The sequence below is a fragment of the Geospiza fortis genome, unplaced genomic scaffold, assembly GCF_000277835.1.
Source record: "Geospiza fortis unplaced genomic scaffold, GeoFor_1.0 scaffold638, whole genome shotgun sequence".
Lineage (NCBI taxonomy): Eukaryota > Metazoa > Chordata > Aves > Passeriformes > Thraupidae > Geospiza > Geospiza fortis.
The window spans coordinates 517,966-530,696 of NW_005054557.1; the positions used below are offsets into that span (position 1 = coordinate 517,966).

Genomic DNA, 12,731 nt, shown 5'->3' on the forward strand with positions numbered 1-12,731 from the left:
AGAAAAAAACTCAAACTTCCCTGTCACATCTGGCCTTCGTGCTTCAATAATCCCTTGAGCACAGCTCATAAATAATGAGCACTCAGATGCTGTACGATTCTAGTGCATTCTATTGACTTCCAGGCGATGCACAAAAGGATAGAATATATCCTGAAGGCAACAGCATGCACTGTTTTCTCAGTCTTCTATCAAATGTGTATCACTAGCAATTTAATTACTATTTATTGAGCACTGTCAGTAGGGTATAAGGGGTACAAAAAGAATTGCTATGTGTAAACAGCCCTGATTTTTATCTGTTTCTTTATTTAGCATTACCCTGCTGTCTATTTCAGACCTTTTGTTTTAGCTTTATGTGATGCAGATTAAAAATATTGTGATTTGAAAAATAATGGGAAAAGTGCAATCAAGCAAGCATCAAAAGATAATACCATGTTTAAAAAAAACCCAAACAAACAACAATGTCTTATCCAGGTACAAATATTCAAAAGTAAGTAAAAAATAACTTTAATCTCACTGAAATTGAAAACAAGATAGAAATAAAATATGTATGGATCTAACTAGACAGGCAAATGATCAACTGAGGTGAGTTTATGAACTCTGTTAACTTCAACAGACCCACCCTCTTTTGTTTATTGACAGGCTAATTAGTTTGATGAAGTGCCAAAATCTTTGTATGTGTTGCCTAAAAAAGGAACTGCAGGGTAAGAAAACTGGGGGGAGATGTGATAAAAAGCCATAAACTTGACAGAAGCATGCCCAGGTGGAAAATGAAAGAAAGACAGAAACAGAGATCTCCTTCCCATGATCTGCCCCTCAGTAGATCACAGCTTCACTTTGGGTTATAAGAATGTTACATCCTCCAGTCGAGACTTTTTATTTGGAATAGGGTTTGAAATGAGCAAAGTGAACTATTTTGTTAGCAAGAAAGAAAATAATATGCAGGTTCAGCTCCAAAATAGTCAAGTCAATATTAGTTTTAAAAAATAACAAAGAGAAAAAGATATCTGAGAACTTAATGTAGTTTTCAGTCCAAAAGTGTGCCTTTCTCACACATTTAGAGTTAGCCTATTGTTCTATTATTCCTAAACTGTACACTGTGTTTCCTTTAGACAAAGTTGACTGGTTTTTCCTGAATACGTCTTCTAGCTTTAAACTTTTGCCAAGTCGTGCTCTTTTGGGATCCATTCCTTAAAGGCAAAGGGACTAACTTCCTGATGGTATCTGTTTTCTTTTCTTTCCTCTGCAGGCTTAAGTTGTAAGTGAGTATCTCATTATCAGAAGCGAACTGAATAACTCAACGTACATAAACTCTTCCTCTGAAAATGTGATGGCCTTGGAGAGCCGCTATAAAACTGTCGAGGTGGTGTTCATCGTCCTGGTGGCAGGGTCCCTCAGCCTGGTCACCATAATTGGCAACATCCTGGTCATGGTGTCAATCAAAGTCAACAGGCACCTCCAGACTGTCAACAATTATTTCCTGTTCAGCCTGGCCTGCGCTGACCTGATCATCGGCATCTTTTCCATGAACCTGTACACCCTGTACACTGTGATAGGCTACTGGCCCTTGGGGCCCGTGGTGTGTGACCTCTGGCTGGCTCTGGACTATGTGGTCAGCAACGCCTCAGTAATGAACCTGCTCATTATCAGCTTTGACAGGTACTTTTGTGTCACCAAGCCCCTGACGTATCCCGTGAAGCGGACCACGAAGATGGCCGGCATGATGATCGCAGCCGCATGGGTGCTGTCCTTCATCCTCTGGGCCCCTGCAATTCTCTTCTGGCAATTCATTGTGGGAGGAAGGACTGTCCCAGATGGGGACTGCTACATCCAGTTTTTTTCCAACCCTGCTGTCACTTTTGGCACTGCCATTGCAGCCTTCTATTTGCCCGTTATCATCATGACTGTCCTTTACTGGCAAATTTCTCGAGCCAGTAAGAGTCGGATAAAGAAAGGAAAAAAGGAAGCAGCCCAAAACCAAGAAACAGTTTCCCCCAGCCTTGTCCAAGGTAAAATAGTGAAACCAAACAATAACAATATCCCGACCAGTGGGGATGGGTTGGAGCACAGCAAAATTCAGAATGGAAAAACCAGTGAAGAGACTGTGACCAATAACTGTGTTCAAGGGGAGAAGGAGAGCTCCAACGACTCCACCTCCATCAGTGCAGTTGCTTCCAACTTGAAAGAGGATGAAGCTACCAAAGATGCCAGACAGGCTTCTGCCTCCCAAGACCATGTCAAAGCAGAGAACTCCAAGCTGACATGCATCAGAATAGTCACCAAGTCCCAAAAGGGGGACTGCTGTGCCCCTACCAACACTACCGTGGAGATTGTAGGCACGAATGGGGAGGAGAAGCAGAATAGCGTGGCCCGGAAGATCGTCAAGATGACAAAGCAGCCAGCCAAAAAGAAACCACCCCCTTCTAGAGAGAAAAAGGTGACAAGGACGATTTTGGCCATCCTCCTGGCCTTCATCATCACCTGGACCCCATACAATGTGATGGTGCTCATCAACAGCTTCTGCACATCCTGCATCCCCGGCACCGTGTGGACCCTGGGTTACTGGCTCTGTTACATCAACAGCACCGTCAACCCCGCCTGCTACGCGCTCTGCAACGCCACCTTCAAGAAGACCTTTAAGGACCTTCTCATGTGTCATTACAAGAATATAGGAGCTACAAGGTAAAAATGATAATGAAAATGGTTATGGAAAGGGTGGAGAAGTTCCAAATAAAATTTAAAAAAACTTTTGATGCTACAGCACTTTATGGTCTTCTGTGGAATGTGCAATCCAGGATGTTAGTGGAAATACTGATGAGGGGCATCAGCTGTTACCCCTGAGGACTACACTTTAAAACATTTTTTTAATAATTGAAAATAAATCTTTGGGACACGGGGATGTTTGACATATTGTTCAAGTGTGTGGACTGGAGGCACAGTTCTTACTTTCTGAGAGTATTCTGCAGAAGGGCTTTAAAGTCTATGATTTTTGGGTCATTCTGTGTAAAATACTTGTTCTTTCATACTCTTTTTCTTGTGTTTTTTCCTGTGTGTGTTTATTGCGTCTTCATCTAGGTGAAAAAAAAAACAACAAAAAAACCCCAAATTTTAATAATAACTGTGTGGAAGAGGCATAGGAGTTTGGAAGATCATTGCATAATCCAAATCAATCATGGCAGAACTTTTCTAAAGCTCAAAGTTGTCTAAAGCTGTTTTGCCACTGTCATGTAAGAAGCTTAATGTTAGGTAAATCATGATGAAAGTTTTTTATGTTGTTTATGACACCACCATTTCCAAAACCACATCAGTTCTGAAAGTGTTCTTATGCGCAACATGTAATCATTGTATATTGTTCCAAGTCTGCTGCTTGCCCCATCCCAGGGGCTTTTGTTCTGTGACTTCTTCATCATGTCAAGATCAAAGTGAAAAGACGTGGTCTCGTCCAGATTGCTACATGCCAAGACTTCTTCAGCATCCATGTAAACCAAAGCTTTTGAGACTATTTTGTTCACTTTATTCGTCACATAACATTAACCTGTGGATTTGTCTTTTACCTTCATCAGCCTTTTCTTCCTTTCTGTACCTTACTTGTCCAGGGCAAGACCGAACATCAAAAGAAGCTGTAAATTTAAAGGTCTCATCCAGTCGGCCACCATGGTGGCCAAACAAAGGGTCTCAGGTGAAGAATAGAAACAAGATTATTACTAGAAAAATGAAAAGCTACATCCATTTAAAGTTGGATGTACAGATGAAGAGGTATGTTGAGGCTTCACAGAATGAATAGTTAATATTAGATGACCGTGCTGTCAAAAGATAATTCTATGATTAATTTACTGAGGTAAAAAATAAGATAGACTGACATACCCACCTGGATCAAGCTCTGCTAAGCCCTTAGTGTGCAACTGGGGTCCTTTCTGGGTGAATCCTGCACAAGATGTTTGCTTTCTGGAAAAGATAATGGTCACGTTGCCTTGTACTACCTGAGAGCCATATTTTGACTGTAAGTCAAAGGGTAACACTAATAAAAATCCAGACAGGAAAACTGTGATTATAAAAAACCAGATATTAAAATAGTCTTGATGGGAGTCTGGCAAGGTTTAAGTTCAAATATTTTTTGCTACTCTACAGTAGGTGAAATTTAGATCATTTCTGCCTGACAATGAATTTAGCATTCCAGCATTTTATATTTACTGTAGCAAAAAAACCATTTTGTGGACAGGTCAGAGGGTATCAGATTATTGAAAACAGATTGTCTGGGAGTCATGCACATTTTATTTCCCTCCTTCTTAGTACCTCTAACTTCCAGGCCCTAACAAAGGTACATTTATATGTTTTCTTACCCAAAAAGAGCATAGACAATGTCCTGAGGATCTCTTTTCTGAGTGAACACCACCCACCAAACAGGACACAAATTCATTTGGTTATTTCACGCTACAGCTATAGAATATTCCAAAATGCACCTCAAAATATCAGCCTCTGAGATTACAGAGAAATTAATCTTGCAGGATTAAGTTTTACATTTGACAAGCTTAATGGAAGACAGTGTCAAAGCACTCTGGTATCATGACAATTTTCATGTTCTGCAGCACAAGTTCCCAGCAGAAAGTGAAAATGAGGAGGATTAAACTGCAGTAAATTAAGGCCATGTTAAATTCCGGATTAACATGTCTTAATATGAAGTCATTGAATTTATACCCCTAGTGATTTCATCCTAATATAACTGTCTCTATACAGCCAGGGATCTAATTTTGCAACCCTCACTTGCCTTGAGTCACATCTACTATCACTGTTTTAATCTTCCTGCTTGTAAGGAAGAATAACTAAATGACAAAGCTTGCCAAAATGAGCACTGCTTGCCTTTTAAAACTTCATTCACTATTTATCTTGACAGGTCAAAGGAAGGACTTACACATTCCTAGCTTGTTCAGTCTCTTTACAGTGTTATAAAAATCCAGATAAAGTCCCGAGTTAGAATAAAATCAAATATGTTCCATTTCTAAATCTGACTTCTTTATAAAAGTTTCATAAAAGAAACACACCTGCTTCTTTCTTTCAGCAAGTGCTGTGGGTATCAATGGTACAGGTACTCAAATTGGGAAATAATGGTTTGTATAGCCATAGTTAATCTTTTAACTCTGGTTTTCTGGCAGGTGTACAAATCCCTTATTCTCACATTTGAAGCTATCACTTGTTCATAATGAATTAATCTAACAGATAAGGACACTCCTACAGGTTAAGAAGTGTGACGGATAGATTGCAATTATACTCCTTCATCATATGATATGATGACACTCAAAATACCACAGGAAGAAAAGTATTTTGGGGCCAGCATTCATGAAAAATACAAGCAAAGGAAAAACATAATTTTGAAGTTTTCCAGCACTTTTCCCTAGCACCACCCTCACTTGATCTCAGAAGATGCTTTGATTTGTGTTATAGTATATTTAAAAGGCTTGTAGGACACAATCCTCTGTGTTTCCACCCTGTAACAGTTTATGGTACATTTACATTTGCAGACAATTAAACAGTGTAAAAATAGTTGACATAGTGCACCTATATATGGATCCACAGGCATGCAAACACACAAGCCTACATGGTTTGTGTACATGAAAAATAACCAACTAATATTCAAGATATTGCATGGAGCCTTGTCTGCCTAGTGTGCATTGCAAACTGCTGGGAGGTGCAGAGCCAACACTTTTTTCACTGTCTCACCTCTTCTGAAGGCAGAGAAGAGGTAGAACATGCCCTCAGATATTGGGAACCTCTTGGGTCTTCAGGTGGTTGTGGCTCAGTAAGACAAAAATGCGCTAATAGTCCAGAACTGCAAAATAATTTCTTCTTGAATATCCTTTGAGCTTTCATGTCTTTCCTTTGTGTCCCAAACCACGTTCACCAGGTTTCACTTCCCTCCTGAGTGATAGATCTGCAGGATCTAGATGTCAGTCTTGAAGAGCAGCTCTTCCTGGGTAACCTCAGCTTCCCTGGCTGTCACCTGCACCCCGTGGTCCCCAAGGTGGCCCTGCTGCTGGAGCTGCCTCATCTTCACCTTCAGCTTGGCCAGAGGATCCCAGCAGCACATCCACACCATGTGCTGTGCTTGCCACTTCTGTTTCACATAGAAATCCAGCACACTGTGCAGGTGACTCATGAGAACAAAAAGAAAAAGCAAAAACATCCAAAAAGCTATAAGTGACAACAAAAAATTGCAGCTAGAACTTCCTACCCCCTCCTTTTCTTCCTCTTTCATTATTTCCAGAAAGAGGCAGCCCACAGGGAGTGATTTGTGTTGTCATGGGACAGCCCTACCTTCGTGCTCCAGGAAGAGAACAGCAACTTGGAGATGCCGCAATCCAGTGGGGAACTTTTCTGATTATCAGAGATGTCTGTGGTCAAAGAGAAAGGAAGAAAGGAAGAAAAAGAAAGAGAAAGAATAAGAAGGAAAAGGAAAAGGAAAAGGAAAAGGAAAAGGAAAAGGAAAAGGAAAAGGAAAAGGAAAAGGAAAAGGAAAAGGAAAAGGAAAAGGAAAAGGAAAAGGAAAAAATAAGGAAGAAAGAAAGAAAGCGAGAAAGCTGAAGCAATGTTTAAAATCTGTTTTCCAGTGAGAACAAAATCTAAGAAAAACTTGTCAGCCTTCTTTCTGTTTGAGATTTTCATTTGATTTATTAGGAATCATAGGATCTATTGAAAGATAGCAAAGTATTTGAATGCTGCCTGATGAAAGGCAGTCCAAAGACAACAAACACAACTATATAGGTCAGATTGCTTTTTCTTGTTTTCTTTCATTGTTGGGTTTTTTGGGTTTTTTTTGCTGTACAAAAGCTCACAGGGATGGGAGTGTTCAAGTGGGCCCCAGAGATCAGTTGTTTGGCATTCACAAAGCATGAAGGGGACAAAAGCGAGTGCTAAATCTATCAGCCCTCTGCTTTATACTCTTCTGGTGGAGAAAAACATATTGACAAGAAGAGGTGCCTTCAAGAAGTGTGGCTGTGGTGAAAACAGCCCACACACCACTGAAGAAACCCTTGAAGTGGCCCAGCAGCTCCTGACCTCTCATCCAGTGATAGGAGCAGGAGGGCAGAGACTTTTTTTTATTTTATCTTCTTATGGATTTGAATGTGTCCATCTGTCTGTGGGAATTGCTAGCAAACTCACGGTCCCCTTCCCCAGTTTTGGCTGATTTTGATCTCAGTTATCCATTCTTATGAATGGGACATTCCTATGGATGAGTGAGTGCTGCCTCAGGACACAGCTCCCAGTTTCTCCTGTGGTGCTGGGGCAGCACACTTTGAATTTTTCACCTCTGCTGACAGTACCTCTCCTTGCCACTTCTATGCCCCAAAATGAATCATGGCAGTGGCCATGAATAGCAGGACTGAATAGGTAAAGCATCCTGACAGCCAACTTGCTGGAAACTCAACACGAATGCAGCTGGGGGCAGGAGTGGAGCAGAGCCATGCTGACGCTTTTCTCTCTCTCCCCTTAGAACACTTTGGAAAAATCTTTATTTTTTGACAAATTGTGGAGTTTCTGGGGGCTAGAATCTAAAATTTTACATTAAAAAGGGCAGGGAAACAAACTCTAGCCCTGTGCATGGGTGGTGTTTGCTGACAGTGAGTTTGGAGTTTAATAGTCCCAGATGACAACAGTGCAAGTGGTAAAAATTGAGAGGCTTAAAAGAAGTTAGCTTTTCTTTCACTACAGACACTTACAAGGGTATGATTTCTATACAATACTGCTTTTTCAGTTCTGGTATGTTACAAAATGCTCTAGACTTCTAAGGAACCTTTCTTTTTTAAAGTTTGTAGAGAACCTTGCCTTGAAGGAACCTCAGAGATGGTCTTTAATTTTCTGTGGCCTCTCTTCTCTGCCTGTTTTTGCTCTTCTGCCACAGTTTTACCAAAAAGCTTTCCTCCTTACTTTAACAATTGTCACCTGTGTTACAGCTATAGGCTTGTAATTTCACTTGCCTTTCAGTGAATGCTGGTATTTAACCACTTTGACCCCACACAAAAACTGCCTTCCCTAGCATGCAGCATCCTCTTCCACTGAAGCCCAAGCTACTGTGTGCAGTGGCAAGTTCCATAAATCCTTTCTGCATGGGTTTTAAATTGGAAGTAAAACAAACCCTCCAATGAAACAAAGCCAAATCAGTTCCTCTTCTCCCCAGCTGTGTTATCTCTGTGTTAGGCACAACAGTGGATAAGGTCCAAGAGTGAATGTGCTCATAGTGGGATATCATGCTGCCACATGCACGGATTAATTTTCTGCTCTGTGCCACAGAAAGGCAGCCCTGCCTTCCCTCGATTCCTCTTTCATTCATGAGCTTACTGGCAGAGCATTCACTGAGAGCCCAAACCTAAGAATGTAATTATAGCAAGGCTGAGTTGAACATCTACCACAACCAATGCAATTATTTCTCCTATATTTTTACTTCCCTCCTTTTGCAAAGGCCTCTTTTGCTGCACTGTGGAGCCAGTGGGTTACATGAGCATATCAGTCCTCCCAGGCCTCATATTTCAGAGTACTGGGTAGATCTGTTAAACACATTTCATTCCAGTGATAACCAAATAAAAGAAAATAAATTGTGGTGTCTTTTTGCCTTCCAAAGTTCTGCATTACCTAAAGAGTGCCATTCACTAACTACTCTTTTTGGTCTTTCCACTGTGAGTTTCTTTTCTTTTCTTTTTCTCTTTTTTTTTTTTTCCTGGATCATACTTGCCAAGAAGCACACAGAAACCATTTTATGAAATGTCCCAAAGTGCTCTGGCTCTGGCAGAAGCAGCTCTGTGTGGTACATGAGGCAATGTGATCACAGCCCGTGTTCAAATGCCCTTGGAAGGAAGAATTTATTTAAGATATTAAACACTGAGTGTTTAATATCTGGGCTCACTCACCTGACAGCACTGGAGAGAGCACAGAGGGACGAGGTTGGTGTGTTCTTACTGGCAAAGGGACAAGCAAGTCACAGCTGGATTGCCTTTCTGCTTCCCCCAGCTCATGGAGGCTTCAGGGAAGAGGTGGGGATTTCGGCCCCCTCTGGAGACTCTGTGTCTCCACTCTCCTCCAAAGACAGCCCTTCCCTGAAGCACACCCTGGCAGTGGTGGCACTAAAAGTAATAAAAACACTGCTGGGAGTGCCATGGCTGCCAATCAACAGACATCCTCCTATCCTATCCCTTATTTCTGGTGCCACTTAGCTGAGGTGGTTGGTAAGTTGGAGACTAGCAATTTGTAAATACCTTTAGGTAGTGTGTTTTAACATGACCAACACCATATCTTGACTGTGTAAAAAAGAATACAGTATGTGTAATACTATCCAGATAAGCTTATAATGTAAATATATCTACAATGAATGTCAAATTATGCTTTGGGCTCTATGTATGAGGAAGAACCTCATCTCTTCTCGAGATCTTTTTTAACTTAACAATATGAAAAACTTGTTATTCATTTATATATATATATATATATTTAAAAAAACCTGCATTCTTTTCTTCAAAAGAAAATACTACTGCAAGAAAGAAGGAATGCATTACATGTATGTGATCTCCAAAATCATGTGGTAAAACCAGAAACTGAGAATCTTACAAGTAGGGGACTGGTCAAATTCTTGATGCCGTACATTTGATCTCATATAAATAAGATAAGCACAAGTTTAAGGTTAGCTGTGTAAAGCTGACCCACTTGATTATATATACATTATAGATATATATTTATATATGCTGTATAGATATACATATATTATACACAACATTCATACAGTGGAAGCAAAGTTTGATTAAGTTATATTAACTGGGAATTTGGATGTAATGTTGTGTTCCATTTGGAGGAAAAATGTCTGTGTTATTCAGCAGCATTTGTTATACAAGATGAAGAAAGAAGGCATTTCATCAAAACAAGCCATGAAGGAATAAGATTATGAGGGTTTGAAACATTTTGAAGAGACAAATAAAATTACATGCAATATATATGTATGTACTTCTGCTGAGTTGTATTCCTAGTTAAAGCATTGCATTAAACAGAGAATTATAATAGTAAAAATGTGTTTGTATGTGGTATCTCTGTTTATTTAATCTTTCTACTGACTGAACTACTCTGTGAAATGTAATGGTGATAGACAGAGAAAAATTATTTTCCTACAGTAGCCACAGGCTGAGAATGTCTTAGTAATCAGGAAAAAAAATTCTAAGCTTATTTTCCCTGACTTCCTTGGCAAATGTGAAGTTCAAGAAGGATCTCAAGTACAAGTTCAACTTTTCTTTTTTTGTCCACATCTTTGTTCCTCCTTCAGAAAATGTCACTTTAACCACAACATCCCTTGAGCATTCTGACAAGGGCCTCCAATAAAATATTCCTCCAGATATTTCTGTCATCCAAGCATTGAAAAGGAATAGGTAAGATTCTTTTTTAGCTCTCCTGTTATATTCAAGAAAAATAAAATTTTAACTTTGAGGGGAGATGACACCACTAACAACCAAGTACTTGTTGAGCTCCCTTTGCCTTATGAATGCAAACCTGTCTGCATGGCATGCTCAGAAAGCATCCAGGAGTAGAGATGAAGAAATCAGGTGCATATTCAGCTTCTCAGGGTCCCAGGACACCGTTTCACCCCCGCTTCAGAAGCAGACAGGGCTCAGAAGCAGCAAAGGGATGCAGTGGTGGTGACTGGGGACCATGGCTGCCCAGGTAAATCTGGTTTTTGGAGCTCAGTCAGCCTATCAGTTTGACAAGTGATTGAAGGGGGGATCTCTTGGGCATGGTGCATCAGCTCTGTCTGGGTCAGGATACTTTTGTCTGCCTGCTCCAAAAAAGACATTTTAATAAAGTGCCTTATGTTGGCTTCCTTTTCCTAATTTTTCCTTTCTAAAATTTGAGGATCTTCACTGTTTCCAGCTTTACAGGACTTTAAACCTGTCTCAACCTCTCTGCCAAAGACTTTCTGCCTCTGCCATTTGCTCAGCCCAGCCTCACCTTCAGCCATTTCACCATCCCTCTTCACCTGCACCTTTACACAATGAAAATGAGAAAAGCCAGTTTTTCACCTGCCTTTGTCTCAGAGAAATCAGATAAATTGATGTGTTATAATATATTTATTTACTTGTACTTGTCTTGTATCTTAACCCCTTTGCACCCTGCAGAGCAGGGACTTTACTGATAGGCTGCAAGGTGGGAAAATTTTAAGGGGTAGATGATGATGGTCAAAAAACATTTGTAAGAATTACAGCAGAGACACAAGCAGGTACCTGAAATCTGTTTTCCCAAGGCACAACTATATTCAGCATGCACATTTCTTGTTTATACATGTATTAAAGATCCATGTGGCTGAAACACATAGCTAAGGCTACCTGTAAATTCAGAGCACTGATGCTAAACTTTTGTTTGTCTTCCCACACATATTTTGAAAACTTTTTTGCCAGTGCTGATTGTACACAGTAGAAAAGATACATGGATATGTCAGATTACCTGCCTGAGCCATTCACTCACACTCACAGTTTCATCACTAGGCTGTGAACAAAGTTACCTTTTTTCTTTTGAAGAGTAATATCATGCTTAGCACAATAAAAATTACCACCCCAATCTTCAAGTACAGCCAGTAATATTTGCAGTTAATGTGATACTTAATAATGTACATCATGTCCCCTCTGGAGAGACATTTTGAGACAATGGCCACCAGGCCAGAAGTGTCTTTATTAAATGCTTCTCTTTGAGGCCATTTATTAGCAGAAAAAAATAGGTAAAGTGTAGCTACCTACTTCACCCTGAGTTCAGGGAGCACCCTAAGAAAATCAATACAGAGAAATGCTGCTATTTAGTAAATCCATTAGCACTGTTTCTGGCCTTTTGCCAAGCATTGCATGCACCATCTAGACATGGGAACCTACTTGGCAGCACCAGGACATTGACACCTTCCTCTCCATGGAGCTTGCCAACTTCACTTCTGCCAACACACAGAATGAGGGAAAAGAATAAAATCAGCAAGACTGATATCCAAGAATTGGAGGGACAAAAATACCCCTTTCCTTCTGCTCTCAGTCTTTGTTCTGTCTTGACACCCTCTCCTTACTTGTTTTGGTCCTTCCTCCCTCTCCTTGTCCCTTTCTTCCTCACCTGTCTCTGAGAGATCTCATCTACCTCTCCAGGTTTCTCTCTCTCATTAACAGCTTGCTAAAGATGCTAAATAAATCACTACAAAATCAAAGCCTTTAGCTTAAAAATGCAAAGCAATGTAATAAGAAGGAATGCCTCAAAAAACTCTGGAGTTAATTCATTTAGTTTAGGAACCAAAGGTTTTCCATGACTCCCCCCACAAGCACTACTATCATTTTGCCTGCAGTTGAAAAACACTTATAAAGAGGGCTGAGCAGAGATTATTAAATCCATATGGCACAGGAGCAATATTCCTAAACAGAAGCATTGCCAAAGGCAGCTGCACCAAATCATTTTCTGGAACTATAGACACAATGGATCTGTGGTTTTGCAAAATTCATCCAAATAAAATGCAACCTAATGAAAGAATAGGGAGCAAGGTCAAAGCAGTTAAATCTCTCCAGCACAGACCTACCTTAGCTCCCATTACAAATGGGAAGACTAAGCAGTGCCAGGAGCCCAAAGGAGCAAGAACTCTGTAAAAGTTGCACAATTTGGGACAAATTAAGATATTCTGGGGTTGTCTGGCTGGGTTGTCATTTTGGGTAAGAAGAGCTAAGCTTCTGCCAGTGTTGAATATCTTTTAA

At 40.3% G+C, this 12,731-nt stretch overlaps 1 protein-coding gene across 2 annotated transcripts in view; it reads left to right on the top strand.

The window, feature by feature from the left end:
* The window catches only part of CHRM2 (cholinergic receptor muscarinic 2), an 88,563-nt gene extending 78,525 nt beyond the window's left edge, over positions 1-10,038 (top strand). Inside the window, exons 2-3 of one of the 2 annotated variants that reach the window (XR_004082617.1) lie at positions 1,247-3,753; positions 5,897-10,038. Coding sequence is in view for 1 of the 2 variants with exons in the window: in XM_031064100.1 (XP_030919960.1) it covers positions 1,328-2,683 (1,356 nt within the window). In the remaining variant the exon portion in view is untranslated. Of the gene's footprint in view, positions 1-1,246 lie in introns of both variants that reach the window. The other variant, XM_031064100.1, reaches the window with a different exon arrangement.
* The last annotated feature ends 2,693 nt before the right edge of the window (positions 10,039-12,731 follow it).